Source organism: Aquarana catesbeiana, linkage group LG05, assembly GCF_042186555.1.
Source record: "Aquarana catesbeiana isolate 2022-GZ linkage group LG05, ASM4218655v1, whole genome shotgun sequence".
NCBI classification, from domain to species: domain Eukaryota; kingdom Metazoa; phylum Chordata; class Amphibia; order Anura; family Ranidae; genus Aquarana; species Aquarana catesbeiana.
This window is the reverse complement of record NC_133328.1, coordinates 175,864,781-175,885,195: the sequence shown is the minus strand read 5'-3', so window position 1 is coordinate 175,885,195 and position 20,415 is coordinate 175,864,781. Positions and strand designations below refer to the sequence as shown.

The 20,415-nt window shown below is 41.6% G+C and overlaps 1 protein-coding gene across 1 annotated transcript in view; it reads left to right on the top strand.

The window, feature by feature from the left end:
* LOC141145971 (transmembrane channel-like protein 2) overlaps positions 1–20,415 on the top strand; it is a 257,035-nt gene that overhangs the window by 224,676 nt on the left and 11,944 nt on the right. Inside the window, exon 14 of the mRNA XM_073632759.1 lies at positions 15,829–16,068. Within this exon, the coding sequence (XP_073488860.1) occupies positions 15,829–16,068 (240 nt within the window). The remainder of the gene's footprint in view (positions 1–15,828; positions 16,069–20,415) is intronic.

The following is a 20,415-nucleotide window of genomic DNA, read 5'->3' as shown; positions in this document are numbered from 1 at the left end:
GCACGCTAGATGGGTCTCCCAATATTATCGCTGCATGTCTGGAAGACCAATGCCTCCACCTCCTTTCGGGAGTGTCAACTTGACCCAACTTATTCTCGCAGTTTTCTTATGCCATATGAAGGCACGACAGATGGATTTATACATGCCAAAGAAGGAGGAGGGTAGGTGAATTGGTAAGGTTTGAATTTTGTATAGAAGGTGTGGGAGGACTATCAGGGAGAGGGAGAGTGAAAAGTGACCATTGTGGTCCGGTGCCAAGCCACGCCTGTTTGTCATTTATTAAGTGCCTTTTACTTTCTTACCTGCTTATAACCCACATTTGCTGGACACTGTTAAAATGCAAAAATAGTTGTATTATATAAAGCATGTGTAAGGTGACTAATAGTACACTAATGCCGCATACACACAAGCGGACTTTTCGACGGACTAGGTCCGACGATCTTTCCGACGGACTTTGTAGCGTAGGTGCGCCAGACTAACAAACGGACGGACTTGGACACACACGATCACTCCAAAAGTCTGACGGTTTTGAACGCGGTGACGTACAGCACGTACGACAGGACTAGAAAAAGGAAGTTCAAGCCCCATTACGCCACCCTTTGGGCTCCTTCTGCTACCGTGTGTTAGTAGAAGTTTGGTTAGAGACGATTCGCTCTTTTCAGACGTCAGCTTATTTCGATCGTTTTCTGCGGTTCAGTTTGTGCTTGTTAGGTTTGTATCTGGTTTTCAGTGCGCGTTGGTCAGTTCGTAACCTGTATAGCAGGCCGTTCTGGTCTGCTTGTTCCTGATCTTCAGGTCGCTCTTCATAGGCCTTGCTGTTCTTCAGTGCGTTTGTTCTAAGTTTGTTTGTTTGACCAGCCGACCGTTTTGAAGCCATGGTGTGTGGACGTACTAGTTCTCGAGTTCGTGCTGCGTGGGGGCTTGGTGTTGGGGTTCATACTTTGACCCGAGCCCAGTCCATGAACAGGGCGAGGAGGAGTTCATGGACGAAGAATTGGCTGCGCCAGCGTGACCAGTTCTCGCACATGCCTTTGCTCCGTGAGATCCGTGAGAATAATCCTGAGGATTTCAGGAATTATCTCAGAATGACGGACCCCGTTTTTCAATGTCTGCTGGCTATGCTGACCCCTTATATCAGCAGGCAGGATACCTGCATGAGGCAAGCCATCACTGCGGAGCAGAGGCAAGTTGCCGCGTTACGTTACTTGGCGACTGGGAGAAGCCTTCAGGACCTTAAGTTCTCAACAGGCATCTCCCCCCAGGCTCTGGGGATCATAATCCCAGAGACCTGTTCTGCCATAATTCAGGTCCTGCAGAAAGACAATATGAAGGTAAGTTTTTTATCCTTTAACATTACATGATATGTATTTAATGTTTGCTAATGTATTGTATTAATTTCATCGTTACCTAATTACCATGCTTGGAATATGCTATGAGTGTCCCCTTTATCTTTATGCATGCATGTTTTTTTCATAAATCATTTTTTGCTCTACATACATATTTGCCTTCACTAACCTCCCCACCATGCAATCCTGGGCCCATATACACCTACAGCCTATAGTCCCTTTAACAATGTATATTGTCAGCTCCATTGTACTGCTTTGCCCTCCCCCACCCCCTCAAATGTCTCCAAATGTCATGTGTGGGCTTCTACTAAATTAGAACCCCCCCACCCCCTCAAATGTCTCCAAATGTCATGTGTGGTCTTCTACTAAATTAGAACCCCCCACCCCCTCAAATGTCTCCAAATGTCATGTGTGGTCTTCTACTAAATTAGAACCCCCACCCCCTCAAATGTCTCCAAATGTCATGTGTGGTCTTCTACTAAATTAGAACCCCCCACCCCCTCAAGTGTCTCCAAATGTCATGTGTGGTCTTCTACTAAATTAGAACCCCCCACCCCCCAAATGTCATTTGTGGACTTCTACTAAATTAGAACCCCCACCCCCTCAAATGTCTCCAAATGTCATGTGTGGTCTTCTACTAAATTAGAACCCCCCATCCCCTCAAATGTCTCCAAATGTCATGTGTGTTCTTCTACTAAATTAGACCCCCCCACCCCCAAAATGTCATGTGTGGACTTCTACTAAATTAGAACCCCCACCCCCTCAAATGTCTCCAAATGTCATGTGTGGTCTTCTACTAAATTAGAACCCCCCACCCCCTCAAATGTCTCCAAATGTCATGTGTGGTCTTCTACTAAATTAGAACCCCCCCACCCCCACCCCCTCAAATGTCTCCAAATGTCTCCAAGTGTCATGTGTGGTTTTCTAGTAAATTTGAACTCCCCCACCCCCCCCAGATACAAATTGATCAATGGGCCATCAGAGGGGGTGAGTAATCTTATAAGTGGGCCTTATGTTTTAGATTTTTAGAAATAATACTTTTAAAAAATGTTAGACTGCTGTTGTTCAAGAATGTTTTTGTGTAATCTGCTAGCAAAGTTATGTTTAAAAGTACTTATATTTTTTTTTGTTTGACTCCACAGTTTCCTTCCAACCCACAGGAATGGCAGACTGTGGCCTCCCAGTTCGCTGACCGTTGGGACTTTCCCAATTGTGTAGGGGCAATCGATGAGAAGCATGTTCGCAATCTGCCACCACCCCATTCAGGGTCTTACAACTTTAATTATAAGGGGTTTAATAGTGTAGTATTGATGGCGGTGGTCTCGGCACAATTGGATTTTATGTTCATGGACGTGGGGAAGAAAAAAAAAAAACAGGAACTTACAAAGTTCAACATGTCAAAAACTGTGCTGGTGATGTCACCCATGTAAAAGCAAAATTTTTCAGATGCACACAAATTGTGAGTCCAAATGGATAAAGTCAACATGTGCTATCTCCCATCATGGGGGATCAATGGACGTGTTTTGTGTGTGCAATCCCTTTCCTCTCACAAACTAACATTATGAGGAAGGGGTTGCAAACACAAAACAAGTACATTGAGATCCCCTTATGGCAGATAGCACATGATGACACACTGTGTGCATCTGCTAAATTTGGCTTTTACTATTTCACAACTTTAAAAAATTACAAAATTTAAAATGTTCCAATGAAATGAAAAACATGATTGATGTTTTAGGCAAAAAGTGATTATATTCTCCCCAAAACATCAATCATGTTCTTCATTTCCTGTTGCATGCTGTCCAGCCGATTCCCAATCAGTCTTTGTGCACTGTCTGTGCTAAATGGCTCCGCCGCTTGGCCTTCCACAACCAGAACATCACCTAAAATTTGTGTAGAAAAATGTATTTAGATATATGCACGCCTAAATAGATTACCTTAAGCTGGGGTGTCAGTCACTCACTTGGTGGGGTGCAAAACTCTCCCACTTCCTCCACCTCTCCTTCCTCAAGATCGTCGAGTGGGCATGGTCTTGGGCTGGGGCTTGGGGTAATTCCAGATTCAGGCTGGTGACTTGGGGGGGTCCTGGGATCCTCTGACTGTTGTCTGAGTCTTTTCTCCCCTATGAGAATGAAACAAAAGGTATACTTAACACAGAGATATTTCTGGCCAGAAATAGGAATATGAAACCTTGCTTTCCCAATCTCGGACTGACCATGCATCATGTCTGGGTCTGGTTCAAAATCCTGAACACAATCATGTGGTATTCAGGTTTCTGTTCAGCATTTTTGCAGCATGACCTGGGTCTGTGTTTGATTTGTGTCTGGCTGTGATCCATGGCCGTTGCCTGTCTATTCATGGGAGCTGCGATGCGCTCTGCGCGCTTTTTCCTCCCACTGCTTTTCCCTCCGCCCCCTTGGGCGGGCGGATATGCGTGGGGAGATCCTGGCGCACACAGTGCATCGGCGCCACGTTTCCCGCTGCACGTGTGACGTCATGGTTGGCGTCATCGCGTGCAGCATGTGTTATGTCATCTCCGGTCTGGCAGCGGGGAAATATGGGCGTTCCCCGCAGGCGGTGAACGCCGTCTGCGTCGGGACGCCTCCCCCCTATCTGCCAAATCCAGCGTGACGCTGGTGGCGGATGGTGCACGTGTGCCTTGGGCGGCTATATATGGCCTCCCCTGACACAGTCCAGACGCCATATCTCTGGATGTTACATTTTGTCTCTACATCTTTCCCAGGACCCAAGGACGCCTTCCCCAGGTTATTATACACCTTTACTCCTAGTATTGTCTGTCCGCCTGGATCTATTGCTTGTTGGTGGATAGACAATATGATATAATGATACCATCTTTATTATTTCTCCAGATTCTTCTTGGCTGTCCTCACTGGCCCACCATCTGGTCCCACCAAGAAGTTCAGTACCCTGTGTCCTGTGTCTCCCTTAATAGACCTTTTTGGGGGGGGGCTTTGTATGTGCGCCCTGTTGGCGTGCGGCCCTAAGCCACCTCAGCTCCCATGATGGACTAGTTGTAGCTTTGGTTCTACACTCACCACATCTCATCGCAGTATTTCCATGTAAGTACGCAGGGTGGGTCCTTTTTGTCCCACCTCCAATATATTACATTATAATCAGACCCATTGATCATACTTCCTTATATTCTGTAGATATCCCAGAAGCACCTGCCCCTGATGAGTGTTCTCAATACACGAAACGCGTCGGGCAACAGGGATGCAGGAATATGCATATTTACACCTTCCATCATCAATTGTATTCATCGTGGTTCTAATGGTTTTATATATTGTTTCCATTTTGTCTCTGCTATGCTGTTCAGTTGATTCATGTACATGTATTTATTCATTTAATGTCATAACCTCTTTATTCAGACCACTATGTGGCGCTTGGTTGGTATGCACTGTTGTACCCTTGATGCCTGTATTGAATGCACGCATATTAATGTGCATGTCAATATTTAGAGAATTACATTCACTACAATGTTTTTCTTGTATGTGGTTTCTGTTTTTTAGATGTATTATGTAATCATGATTAATAAACTTGTACCTCCACTCATAACCTTCACAATGTTTACTGCCTCAATCAAAGTCCCAAACTCCCCGTTTTTTACATTTGCATTAGGGATGGAGGCACACTGCATATGTGCCTCATTTTAAAGTCCCAAATTCCCCCCCTTTTCTTGCTTTGAAGTGGTGGACAATTGTCTGTTTGTTCAAAAAAATATTTTAAGACAGGATTCAAATTCACTTTTAACAAAACTGCAATACTTAACATTTTTATGCAACTTTCACAGATGGAGACAACTCAAGTATCCTCTGGAGCCCCTGTGTGGATTACCATCAAAAATGTTCTCTGATGTCACACAGTACACTAGTGCTCGTGAGTCCAGATGTGGAAACAGCTGCTGTGTCCTGTCCTTACATTACACTGAATCATTTTTTTATAAGCATTCTAGTTTCAAACACAACAATCTACACAACATCCAAAACTTATTTTAATACAACAAATTATCAAGACCTAAATGTATGTACAGTTGATTGCCTCCCATGGCTTTAAATATCATCTCTACGCTGATGACACCCAAATCTATCTCTACACCCCCCAGCTCTTTCCATCTGTCTCCTCCCGCATTACCAACTTACTAGCAGACATATCAGCCTGGATGTCACATCACTTTCTCAAAATCAACCTATCCAAAACCGAGCTCATGATATTTCCTCCCTCAGGTGCCACTTCCCCTGATTTCCCTGTCAAGATCAACGGCTCAACTATCAACCCATCTCCCCACGCCAAGGTCCTAGGTGTAATCCTGGACTCTGAACTAACCTTTCGACCCCACATTCTATCACTATCCAAAGCTTGCCGCCTCAGTCTTCGCAACATCTCCAAGATACGCCCCTTCCTAACCAATGACACCACAAAGCTTCTAATCCACTCCCTGGTCATCTCCCGCCTCGACTACTGCAACTCCCTCCTCATTGGTTTACCTCTAAATAGGCTATCCCCACTTCAGTCCATCATGAACGTTGCTGCCAGGCTCATCCACCACACAAACCGCTCAGCGTCTGCCACACCCCTCTGCCAATCTCTCCATTGGCTGCCACTCAGTCACCAAATTAAATTCAAGATACTAACTATAACTTACAAAGCCATCCACAACCTGGCCCCCAGCTACATCTCTAACCTAGTCACAAAATACCAACCTAATCGTTCTCTTCGCTCCTCCCAAGACCTCCTGCTCTCAAACTCCCTTGTCACCTCATCCCATGTTCGCCTTCAGGACTTCTCCAGAGCCTCCCCCATCCTTTGGAATGTTCTACCCCAATCCGTCCGATTTTCTCCTACTTTATCCACTTTCAGACGATCCCTGAAAACTCATCTCTTCAGAGAAGCCTATCTGGCCCCCACCTAACAACTGTACATTTATCTTCTCAATCAGCACATCACCCATAGTTATTACCTCTTGTATCTCTTGACCTTCCCTCTTAGATTGTAAGCTCTAAGGAGCAGGGCCCTCTGATTCCTACTGTATCAAATTGTATTGTATTTGTACTGTCTACCCTCAAGTTGTAAAGCGCTACGTAAACTGTTGGCGCTATATATATACTGTATAATAATAATAATAATAATAATGTACAACCCTGTACCATCGTATTTCTTGCAAAACAAATGCCATTTTATTATAATCATATGTAGTTTCAAAGGAACAATCTTTACGAACGATGCTATATAAACGAAAAGCATATGGATCAGCATGCAAGTTGAATGTCTCAATAGGAACACACAACAAGTACTTACTTTTTTTAAGCACCTTCTTGATTCGGCAATATTGTTCAGGCTCCCTAGTTTTTAGGTCAGACCAGCACTTCCTCAATTGTTCTTAGCCCGTTTAATTCCAAATTTTTCCTCAATAGTGGTGACAACTGAGGACATTAGTTACATTAGTTACCCTCTACGTTGTTTAAGGTTAAACCTCTTTTCTTCTAATTTTATGAGTCTTGTTAAACTCTCTTCTGCGAAAATGTTTTATCCCTATTGTGGGGTCACCAGTACGGTATTTGTATATTGAAATCATATCCCCTCTCAAGCGTCTCTTCTCCAGAGAGAATAAGTTTAGTGCTCGCAACCTTTCCTCATAACTAAGATCCTCCAGACCTATTATTAGCTTTGTTGCCCTTCTTTGTACTCGCTCCATTTCCAGTACATCCTTCCTGAGGACTGGTGCCCAGAACTGGACAGCATACTCCAGGTGCGGCCGGACCAGAGTCTTGTAGAGTGGGAGAATTATCGTTTTATCTCTGGAGTTGATCCCCTTTTTAATGCATGCCAATATTCTGTTTGCTTTGTTAGCAGCAGCTTGGCATTGCATGCCAATGCTGAGCCTATCATCTACTAGGACCCCCAGGTCCTTTTCCATCCTAGATTCCCCCATAGGTTCTCCCCCCAGTGTATAGATTGCATTCACATTTTTGCCACCCAAATGCATTATTTTACATTTTTCTACATTGAACCTCATTTGCCATGTAGTTGCCCACCCCATTAATTTGTTCAGCTCTTTTTGCAAGGTTTCCACATCCTGCGGAAAAGTTATTGCCCTGCTTACCTTAGTATCGTCTGCAAATACAGAGATTGAACTGTTTATTCCTTCCTCCAGGTCGTTTATGAACAAATTAAATAGGATTGGTCCCAGCACAGAACCCTGGGGAACCCCACTACCCACCCCTGACCATTCTGAGTACTCCCCATTTATCACCACCCTCTGAACTCGCCCTTGTAGCCAGTTTTCAATCCATGTACTCACCCTATGGTCCATGCCAACAGACCTTATTTTGTACAGTAAACGTTTATGGGGAATTGTGTCAAATGCTTTTGCAAAATCCAGATACACCATGTCTACGGGCCTTCCTTTATCTAGATGGCAACTCACCTCCTCATAGAAGGTTAATAGATTGGTTTGGCAAGAACGATTCTTCATGAATCCATGCTGATTACTGCTAATGATACCGTTCTTATTACTAAAATCTTGTATATAGTCCCTTATCATCCCCTCCAAGAGTTTACATACTATTGATGTTAGGCTAACTGGTCTGTAATTCCCAGGGATGTATTTTGAGCCCTTTTTAAATATTGGTGCTACATTGGCTTTTCTCCAATCAGCTGGTACCATTCCAGTCAGTAGACTATCTGTAAAAATTAGGAACAAGGGTCTAGCAATCACTTGACTGAGTTCCCTAAGTACCCTCGGATGCAAGCCATCTGGTCCCGGTGATTTATTAATGTTAAGTTTCTCAAGTCTAATTTTAATTCTGTGCTCTGTTAACCATGGAGGTGCTTCCTGTGTTGTGTCATGAGGATAAACACTGCAGTTTTGGTTACTGAAGCCCCCCGATTCACTCGTGAAGACTGAGGAGAAGAATAAATTCAATACCTTCGCCATCTCCCCATCCTTTGTAACCAGATGTCCTTCCTCATTCTTTATGGGGCCAATATGGTCTGTCCTCCTTTTTTACTGTTTACATACTTAAAGAATTTCTTGGGATTTTTTTTGCTCTCCTCCGCTATGTGTCTTTCATGTTCTATCTTAGCTGTCCTAATTGCACTCTTACATTTCTTGTTGCATTCTTTATAAAGTTTGAATGCTGAGGATGATCCCTCAACCTTGTATTTTTTGAAGGCCTTCTCCTTTGCTTTTATATGCATTTTTACATTGGTGTTAAGCCATCGAGGACTTTTGTTCGCTCTTTTAAATTTATTACCCAGTGGGATACATTGGCTAATGCCCTTATTTAATATGCTCTTAAAGCAAACCCATCTCTCCTCCATATTCTTTGTTCCTAATATTTTATCCCAATTTATGCCTTTTAGCAAGGTTTGTAGTTTAGGGAAGTTGGCTCTTTTGAAATTCAGTGTCTTTGTATTCCCTTTATGTTTCCTATTTGTGTGATTTATACTGAAACTAATTGACCTGTGATCGCTGTTACCTAAATTGCCCCGTATTTCCACATCCGTGATCAGGTCTGTATTGTTGGTAATCAGTAGATCCAGTAGTGTTTTATTTCTAGTTGGTGCGTCTACCATCTGACCCATAAAATTGTACTGCAAGACATTAAGGAACTGGCGAGCCTTAAATGAATGCGCGGTACCCTCCGCCCAGTCTATGTCTGGATAATTAAAATCCCCCATTATGATAACACTTCCCATCCTTGCTGCTAATCCAAATTGTGATAGGAGATCTGTCTCCACTTCCTCCCTCAGGTTAGGGGGTCTATAGCATACTCCCAGTATTATTTTCCCCTTAGCTTCATCCCTTTGGAGCTCTACCCATAAGGATTCCACCTCCTCCCTAGCTCCCTCAGTGATGTCATCTCTCAAATTCACTTGTACATTATTCTTGATATATAGGCATACCCCTCCCCCTTTTTTACCCTCTCTATCCTTGCAGTATAGGGTATACCCTTGAATGTTTGCCAGTCAATCATGAGAGCTGTTGAGCCAGGTCTCTGAAATTCCCACAAAATCCAAATCCTCCTCGTACAACAGTATCTCTAGTTCACCCATCTTGTCCGCCATGCTCCTGGAATTGGTGAACATGCCACATAGTTTAGACTGGTCGCATATTGTCCTTGTATTGGGTGTTTCGAGATTGCAACTAGGACTTGCTACTATACTCACCTTGTGTTTTTGTGTTTTGGTTAACCTACCACTAATGCCCCCAATACTACCCTCTGGAATATCTTTCGCGCTGGCTATCTCTGCCTCTGGACCCTCCCCCCCATTTTAAAAACCCCTCTAACTTTTTGGCCATCTTCATTCCCAGCAGATCTGCACCCTCCTCATTTAGGTGCAGTCCGTCCCTTCTATAGTACCGGTTACCGACTGAGAAGTCGTCCCAGTCCTCCAGGAACCCAAACCCCTCCTTACTACACCAGCTCTTCAACCACTTGTTTACTTCCCTAATCTCCCTCTGCCATTCTGGTGTGGCTCGATGTACCGGTAGTATTCCTGAGAATACTACCTTGGAGGTCCTTTTCCTCAATTTAGCTCCTAGTCCCTAAAATCGTTCTTTAGGACACTCCATCTACCTCTGACTTTGTCATTGGTGCCAACATGCACCATGACAGCTGGGTCTTCCCCAGCCCCTCCCAGTAATCTGTCCACAAGATCCGTGATGTGCCAAACCCGAGCGTCCGGTAGACAACATACTGTTCGGCGCTTCAGGTCTTGGTTACAGATTGCCCTCTCTGTCCTTCTAAGAATTGAGTCCCCTACCACCAGAATCTGTCTTTCTTTCCCTTTGCTGCCCCCCCACTCTCACTGGAGGAGTTCTTCCTCCGGCAGCTAGGAGAGTCCCTCAGCTCCGGCAGTGCTGGTCCCTGACTGGTTTCACCAATGTCACTCAATGGAGCGTACTTTATTTTGTCCTTCCGCATATTGGTCTGGTGTACGGTCCCTTTTTGCCATCATAGTCCTTCATCCTCAATATGGCCACCATCTCTTCAAAGGCCATGTTGGTGGCCTTATATCTCCTCCTGGATCTGGATGTTTTTGGCTCCGGGCTTTCCTCCACGCTAGTTCCAGATAATCTCTCCTCCATCTTTCTCTATATACTCCCACTGGCCTACGTATGTTCGAACGGAAGTAGCGAGCGTCACAAACGAAGGTACAGATTGAAACGTGGGTGTGTGTTTTGTGTGTGTGTGTATGTATGTGTGTGTGTGTGTGTGTGTGTGTGTGAATGTGTGTGTATGTGTGTGCACCCTATATTCTGTAAAAAATAATACTGAGAGTTTGGACTGACATTACATTTTTTATCTTGTGTCTTGTCTTTCAGATAAAATGAATCCCTTTAAGGAGGAGGATTTTTTCACTCAGTTTATTGACCTCTATCAAGAGAACCGAAACGTGTGGGAGGTCAAGCACCCCTTGTTTTTCAATAAGCAAGCAAGGCAGGCAACACTGGGGAGATTTCTGGAGTTTGTAAAGACTTGAGTCCCCCAGGCAGACATTAAGTTAGTGGAAAATAAAATTGGGATCTTGCGGAATATGTACAGGCGGGAACACAAAAAGATACAGGATTCCCCAAGTTGTGGTACTACCCCAAACAGATTTCTGGATGACCAGACAGAAGCAAGGCAATCGCTTTCAACCCTTCCCTCCACCTCCACCCTTCCCTCCACCAAACCCTCCACCCCAGCTGAGGCGTCCCAGGAAGAAACGGCCCTTTCATCCTTGATGAAGTGGATGCGCCCAGCTGCAGCCAGGTATACTTTTTTTGGGAATTTTGGATTGTGTAAATATTAATGATGTAAACTAAAATGTTTGAATTGCTTAAAAAACAAAAAGTTTAATCACAATTATTATTATGTATACATATCACTAGACAGTAGTGGCCAAAAATGTACTTCAAAGATTGGTGAACAGCTAGAATAATGGTGGGGTCAAAATGATAGCCTTTTCTATTTGTTTATAATTATATTTGCAAGTCATGAGCTGAAAATTGTGTGTGATTGAGGAAGCAAAAATTACAACTATGTCCCTTTTTTTATACACAGGATGAGCTCAGCCAGGAGGAGGCCATGCCCAGTGGTAGAGAGGAGGAGGCCTTGCCCAGTGGTAGAGAGGAGGAGGCCATGCCCAGTGGCAGGCAGGGGGTGGCTGGGCCCAGTAAAAGCATCACCGAATGCCAGGTGCCTCCCCTTCGCATTACCACCAATAGGCCCAGGAAGATGACCCGAACAGAGGAGGAATCACTTGCCCTCATTCGGGAAGCCAGCCAAATGCTGAGTAACCCCCACCCCCAATGCTAAAGAGGCCTAAGGTACTTATTTGGCCACCAGGTTGATGGAACTTGAGAAGGGGAAACGCCTCCTCTGTGAGGGGAATTTTTATTAGGCCCTTCAGAAGGGGTTGAGGGGCCAGCTTACTCAAACAAGCCATATTTTGGCTGAAGCCCCTCCTCCTGCCACAAGTACACCACCAGAGGCACAGCCTCCAAGGAAGGCTGCAGAGAAGCGTGGAGGGAAGGCTGCAGGGCAGCGTGCAGGGAAGGCTCCATGGATGAGTCGAAAGTGATTGCCTGGCTTCAGTCTGGTCTGACAGAAGACGCAGATTGTGCTCCCTATTCTATGGACTCCACAAGATCCCAATTTTGATTTCCACTGACTTGATGTGTACCCTGGGGGACAAAAGGCTTCACACATTCCAAAAATGTCTCCAGTGTTGCCTTCCTCATTTATGTTTTTCCCAGAATAAATGGCTATTTTATTTACCTAAAATTATTTACTATGTGTTTTTAATCAAAAAGGGCATTTTGTTTGTGAGTAGGCAGGTACATGTCAAAAAGACTATGGGGGTTATTTACAAAAGGCAAAATCATTTTGCAATTAAGTGCAAAGTACAAGTGCAAAGTGCACTTTATAAATTGCACTGCAAGTGCACTTGTTGGAAGTGCAGTCGCTGTAAATCTGAGGGGAAGATCTCAAATGAGGGGAAGCTCTGCTGATTTTATCATCCAAGCTAAAATGATTTATTTTTGGTTTCCTTGCATGTGCCCCTCGGATCCACAGCGACTGCACTTCCAAGTGCTCTTTCAGTGCCATTTTAAGTGCACTTTGCATTTGTAGTGCTAAATGAATTTGCCTTTTGAAAATAACCCCCCTATGTCAAATTAACAAGGGACACCAACCTCATTAAGGTTCATAAACAATACAAAATAATAAGGTTATTGTGGTAACTTGAAACTCCATAAAAAAATTAAACATTTAAATCAATAGATTTTTGTGAATTTATCACAAATTGTAAAATATATATTGATGAAATATAAAAGTTCAAAAGATGAGTAAAAAAAATAATTTGCTACATTATTTATGGAGATCTGACTTTTAAAAACTAGAATATTAGTCATGACATGAGGATAAATAATGAAGAAAGTAGTTTGTGAGAACTCTGTGTGACTATAAGCAGAAAAACAACTGCATTCTTCTCGCATTATAAAGAAGACAAGAATGCGCTGTATTAAAAGATCACAGAATTAGCAGCGTGAGGAATGTGCTAGCTTTAATACGAAGGCTAGTTTTACCAGACCGAGCGCTTCCGTCTTGTACTTGCTTCAGAGCATGCGTCAGTTTTGGTCCGTCGGACTTGCACACAGACGAACGGTGTGTACCCTAGAAAGCCGAGTCAGTCGGAAAGATTTGAAACATGTTTCATTTCTAGGTCCGTCGAACTTTTGGGAAAAAAAAAGTCCTCTGGAGCCCACACACGATCGAATTATCCAACGGAGTCCGGTCTGCCGGACTAAGTTTGCTGTAAAGTCCGCTCGTGTGTACGCGGCATAAGGGTTTTATTAGAAAAAAAAGAGAGTCACAATTACCAAAAATCTATTCAATTTAGTTTTGCTTTGTTTTAGGTGTCAACCTTGGGTGACAACAGTTGAAGAAGGGAAAATGCTGCCCTTTTATAAAGGGAGAGGCTTGATGAATTTGGGAACAGGGTGCTACACTAATTATCTTCATGTTTGTATCTGCGGTTTTTATTTTCTGCACTATAAACAAAAAAATAGCGACCATTTTTAAAAAAAAACATATTTTTTACTTTTTGCTATAATAAATGTCCCCAAAAATGTTTTTTAAAAAACAAATTTCTTCATCAGCTTAGGTCAATATATATTCTTCTACATATTTTTGGTAAAAAAAATCGCAATAAGCGTATATTGATTGGTTTGAGCAACAGTTATAGCGTCTACAAACTGTGGGAAAGATTTTTGACATTTTTACTTTTTATTTTTTTTATAATGATGGCGGTGATCTGTGATTTTTAGCGGTACTGCGACATTGCGGCAGACAGGTCAGACATTTTTTACACATTTTTGGGACCATTGACATTTATACAGCGATAAGTGCTATAAAAATGCACTGATTACTGTGTAAATGTCACTGGCAGAGAAGGGGTTAACACTAAGGGGCAATCAAGGGGTTAAATGTGTTCCCTAGGTGTGTTTTTTAACTATGAGGGGATATGAATGACTAGAGGAGGAGCCAGATCTTGTTCCTACTTAGTAGGAACAGACGATCTGTATTTCCTCCCTGGTTAGAACAGGGATTTGTGTGTTTACACACACAAATTCTCGTGCCCGCGATCTCAGGTGGCCAGCGGCAACCTCGCCTGCCAGCCACACTCATTGGGTCCACCCTGCACGCGGCTGTTATGGGTCTTAAAGGGGACAACGTACATACAGGGTTTTGCGGGAACGTGTCAATTTGCCGATGTATATCGGCGTGAGCTGGTCGGCAAGTGGTTAAAGTGAAAGTTCATCAAACACTAGCTATACTTAAATATCTACTCCCATCCCCATTCTAAATGGATTCTATCTACCCTGTGAAAGGAAAGATCTGTACACTTACCTATACTGGGGCACTCTGGTCCAGTCACATGACTGGGTCCCACCTCCGGCTTCAGTGTAGAGAAGGAACAGCTGACAATGGGTCCCCATAGTAAGCCTATGGGTGACGTCATCACCCAGGCTCTGCAGCCGGCAGCCATTGTCAGCAATCTCTTCTCATCACTGATGCCGGCGCTGGGGAATGGGAAGACATGGACGAAAAGGAAGAGAGAAGGCATTTTCCAAAGCAGTGTTCTGATACGTAGCATATGTGATACAACAAGGTAACAAAGGACAAAAGTGGTTCATTGCACAGAAAGATTAATAAATATATATGAAATTCCTGAGTGAAGTCATATTAGATCAGGGCTCCAAGATACAAAGATACAAAGCTCTGGTAGTTATTTGGAAGGGGAAGCAGGCAGCTTCTGCTCCAGTCAGAAAATAGCTGTGGGGATATTTTATATAACTTCATATTCTTGTAATCTGTTCAATTACTAAAGATCTGGCAGTGTTTTAGGAAAGCAATTGTGTATGTACAGTAAAGCAGATGCAAGAATATATTTTCAACTTCAGTTGAACTTACCTAATTTAAACTTTCAAATACAATAGCAGAAAAAAACAAAATAGTCTCATTAAAATAATGAGGATCTTGGCTGTCTCTTATACACACTTCCAAGCAGCAACCTTCCATGCCAAGGGCCAAAACAGTAGAAAAGGCAAAACTGTCTGCTCTAGAGTTGTTAAGAATATAGAAGATGTCCAAAAATATATGGCTGCTAGTACAGTTATCTAGTAAATGAGCAACAAAGGGAGTCATTTTTTCAGCTTTGGCTAAACCATGTAACAAATATAAATTTATTGTAGCATATTCAGAAATAATTATACCAGCTGTAATTGTTTTTCTTCAGTAAAAAATATTTTAAAACTATAAAAAGTTAATTTGATTTTGACACTCATTAAATAGTAAGCGTTTAATTGAAATGACTGCAGCATGATAATGAGTAAATTACACAATGCACAGTCATTTAAACGTTTTTTTGCTTTCTAAAATGTGTAAACAAACAATGGCTAAAGTCAGTTGCTAATTAATGGCTGAGGTTAGTTGCAAACTGTAGCCAACATGTGTCCAATTGAAAGCATGTCTTAATGTTATTAATAACAGTCAGTTGACTAACGTACTTTGGCAGTGATCGTTAACTAGGAAACACTGTTACTTGTCTTCAGCCTCTTTGCTTACAGTTGGATAGAGTGTGGAAGGGTTTGAAACTTTGAAGATTTACTCTATCACTTCTGCTCTCTGGAACGAGGAAATAAAACATGATATGGTCCAAATAATAACCTACCCTATCAAAAAGTAAAAAAATGATAGAGATAAACCCATCTGGTTCAACCGATAGCAGAAAAGAAAAAATAGAAAAACCCTATATATACATTCTTTACTCACAGTTGATTCAGAAGGGGGAAAAAAAGATACGCTTTATTGCAATTTTAGTACCCTTAAACATCGAGAAAAATGTGTAGCTGTATATGTTATATTAATACAATAATATGTTACCGTAAAGGTATTTGTTGCTTCTTTTACAGGATGGGCTCATTTTATGCTCCAGGACTGATCGGAATTAATGTCCTTAGGCTGCACACCTCAATGTACTTTCAGTGTTGGGCTGTTATGAGCAGTAATGTTCCTCATGAACGGGTCTTCAAAGCATCTAAATCAAACAATTTCTACATGGGACTTCTCCTCCTCATTCTTTTCTTGAGTCTCTTGCCTGTGGCTTATACAATCATGTCTCTTCCACCATCGTTTGACTGTGGACCATTTAGGTATGAATGAACAAACCAAATTCCAAATGTGTAATTGTAAACAGTTGCTGACAAAGTTAATTAAACCCTCCAAGCATGGTACATTTTAAAAGTCCTTGCTAATGATGAGTGAAAGGGAATAAAATTCAAGCAAATTTTCATCTATGTGAATTACATATGTTTTATTGTCTTGAATATATGTATGAAGATGTGTCCAATCTGCAAAGAAGTCTTCAGAGAAAATGTCAGTTGTCCCACCACAGATGGAGGCCATGTGTTACCCTGTGCAGTGCCATACCTCATACTGTTTGACCAAAAATCTGAAGATTTACTCTACTATAAGCTGTATGTACAGGACATCATATAACACCATGGAACTTCATGATCAATGCATATCTTAGGCAGATAAAAAACAAAAGGTGCAGGTAGAAAGGTTTATAAAGCCTTGAAGGGAAACTGTGGCACTGGAGGTGGATGCAAGTGAGCATCGAGCAGTAGCATGGCCAAGCAGGTGAGTATCGCTATAGCAATGCAGTCAGTATCCTATAGCAACCCAGGCACAGTTGGGGGTAAACATTAAACTGTATCCAAAGGACGGCATGATTAAAAATGTTACATATTTTTCTGATAATTTAGGTTTCATAGAGGCAGCCTGCTTTTCCTGTTTAATATATAGGTGTTTGTCAGCTTATGCTGTGTTGAATATCTAGAGTTACAGTGTATATATAGCCAAAATGTTCTACTTGGCTTTGGATTAGAGAATAGGTGTAACCTCAATTTTTTCCTGTCCCTACATGTTCTTGTACAAAAAATAAATAAATATATATATATATATATATATACATATATATATATATATATATATATACATATATATATATATATATATATATATATATATATATATATATATATATATATATATATATATATACACATATATATATATATATATATATATATATATATATATATACAGTTGTGCTCATAAGTTTACATACCCTGGCAGAATTTATGATTTCTTTGCCATTTTTCAGAGAATATGAATGATGACACAAAAACTTTTCTTTCACTCATGGTTAGTGTTTGGCTGAAGCCATTTATTATCAATCAACTGTGTTTACTCTTTTTAAATCATAATCACAACAGAAACTACCCAAATGACCTTGATCAAAAGTTTACGTACCCCAGTTCTTAATACCGTGTATTGCCCCCTTTAACATCAATGACAGCTTGAAGTCTTTTGTAGTATTTGTGGATGAGGTTCTTTATCTTTTCAGATGGTAAAGCTGCCCATTCCTCTTGGCAAAAAGCCTCCAGTTCCTGTAAATTCTTGGGCTGTCTTGCATGAACTGCACGTTTGAGATCTCCCCAGAGTGGTTCAATGATATTGAGGTCCAGAGACTGAGTTGGCCACTCCAGAACCTTCACTTTCTTCTGCTGTAGCCAATGACAGGTCGCTTGGCCTTGTCCAAGTTTGTCCTATGCGCAGCTTCCTGGCTGATGAATGCAAATGTTCCTCCAATATTTTTTGATAACACACTGCATTCATCTTGCCATCAATTTTGATCAAATTTCCTGTGCCTTCGCTCGCACATCCCCAAAACATCAGCGATCACCTCCATTTTTCACAGTAGGAATGGTGTACCTTTCATCATAGGCCTTGTTGACTCCTCTCCAAATGTAGCTTTCTCGTTACATATATATATATATATATATATATATATATATATATATATATATATATATATATATATATATGAATATATATATAGTGCAGCGCTACTATAGTGATATCTAATACCACACCTTGTGCAAATAATACATAATTAAAATAATCCAATCATTGCAATATCACACAACATAAAAGTCCTCATTATAAACACAATTCTTGATTGCTGTGATTTTCTGTGATAATCTTTCACCACCGTGCTTTTCTTTAAACACTTAATGTTTGTGCACACCTCCACCAGCTATTTTACCCGCTCACCTCAAGAATGAGTCAGGCAGACACAAACATAACTCTTTATCTTTCACTCTTCAATGATCTCTCCCTTCTACTGTGGATCAGCTGTTCACCATCCGCCCTTTTGTAGTTTCAGCTACTTCCAATGTGTTTCACTTGGATAGAGGGTTGATCTCCCATACAAAAAGCCTCTCTCCTTAGACTCTCCTCCACCCCTTAGGTACTCGTTTTAAGTGTCATGTAATCAAAAATACAGCAAACATCATGCTCTCTATTTTTCAAATTTATTAAAAAACCCCACTTAAAAGAGGACACTTACAAGATAAAAGCAAACACTCACATGTGTGTATAATAAGAGCATCCACTTGCTCACCACCGTGGTTGCGTGACTTCACAGGTTTGGTTCCTCCCCTCTGCACGCGTATCAACCTCTGATTGGTCATCCTCAGCAGATGGGTGGGACACCTCACCCAAGCCCTTAAATTCTCTACTGTTGTTATGGCAACCTCCCAGGCTTCTCCCCGGCAGTTTTGAGTGACTCAAGGTAAACCCACTTCCTGCGGGTCCCAGAACTCACTTTCCCTTAAGCCAGATCACATAAAACAGATGCAATACTACAGCATCTGAATGTAATTTGACTAAACTGACAATTACGCGTGACATTTTACCCAAACAAAATTGACATTCTTTTTTTCCCACAAATAGAGCTTTCTTTTGGTGGTATATGATCACCTCTGCGGTTTTTATTTTTTGCACTATAGACAAAAAAAGAGCAACAATTTATAAGTTATCACGTCTAAAAGTTAGGGTATAGATTTATGGCATTTTTATTATTATTATTATTTTTTTATTAGTAATGGTGGCAATCTGCAATTTTTATCGTGACTGCGGCGGACAGATCAGACACTTTTGACACTATTTTGGGACCATTGTTACTGGCAGGGAAGGGGTTAAACACTAGGGGACGATCAAGGGGTTAACTGTGTTCCCTCAGCGCGTCTAACTGTAGGGGGGATGGGCTCACTAGAACATGACAGAGATCACTGCTCCCGATCACTGGGAGCAGTAGATCCCTGTCATGTTGCTAGGCAGAACACGGAAATGCCTTGTTTACATAGGCATCTCCCCGTTCTGCCTCTCCGTCCCACGATCACGGGCCACCGGCGGACATCGAGTCTGCGGGACCCGTGGGCATGCTCCCGCGTTGTGTGCGCCACCGGTGGCGTGTGCACGCCTGCTAGCCGGTGATGACGGAATGATGTACGGGTACGTGGTTTTGCTCACCCCTGCCACTTTGCCGACGTATATCGTCGTGAGCCAGTCGGCAAGTGGTTAAAGAAAAGCATAGTGGTGAAAGATTATCACAGAAAATTACAGCAATAAAGAATTGTGTTTATAATAAGGACTTTTATGTTGTGTGATATTGCAACGATTGGATTATTTTAATTATGTATTATTTGCACAAGGTGTGGTATTAGATATCACTATAGCAGCTCTGCTATATATAGAGTGTACAGCAGCTGAGTTATGTAGTTTATATATACACAGGGTCAGACTATTTTTCCACTTAGCACTTTAGTAAGCATTAGAGTGACGCTGATTGTCATATACACATACTTTTTTGACATCTTCGCTGGTCTACCTGACCGTGGTTTGGTTTCAACAGAACCCCTCATTTTTCACTTCTTGATTAGAGTTTGAACATTGCTGATTGGCATACTCAATTCCTTGGATATCTTTTTATATCTCTTTCCTGTTTTATACAGTTCAACTACCCTTTCCCGCAGATCCTTTGACAATTGTTTTGCTTTCCCCATGACTCAGAATCCAGAATATCAGTGCAGCACTGGATGAAAGATGCAAGGGTCTGTCAGGAGTCCAGAAACACATTGACCTTTTATACACACACACTAATTACAAGCAGACAGATCACAGGTGAGGATGGTTATCGTTAATAGCCGTTTAGACCCTTTTGTGTCAACTTGTGTGCATGTTATCAGGCCAAAATCACCAGGTTACGTAAACTTTTCAGGGTCATTTGGGTAGTTTCTGTTGTGATTATGATTTAAAAAGACTAAACACAGTTGGTTGATAATAAATGGCTTCAGCCAAACACTAACCATGAGTGAAAGATAAGTTTTTGTGTTATCATTCATATTATCTGAAAAATGGCCAAGATCATCATCATAAATTCTGCCAGGGTATGTAAACTTATGAGCACAACTGTATGTATATATATATATATATATATATATATATATATATATATATATATATATATATATATATATATATATATATATATCTCTATAAATTGACAAAGGGTACAAATAGAGAGGTTATCCCAGGGGACAAAAACATAAATTAAAACACTAGCAGAAGATCTTATCCATCTCTACCCT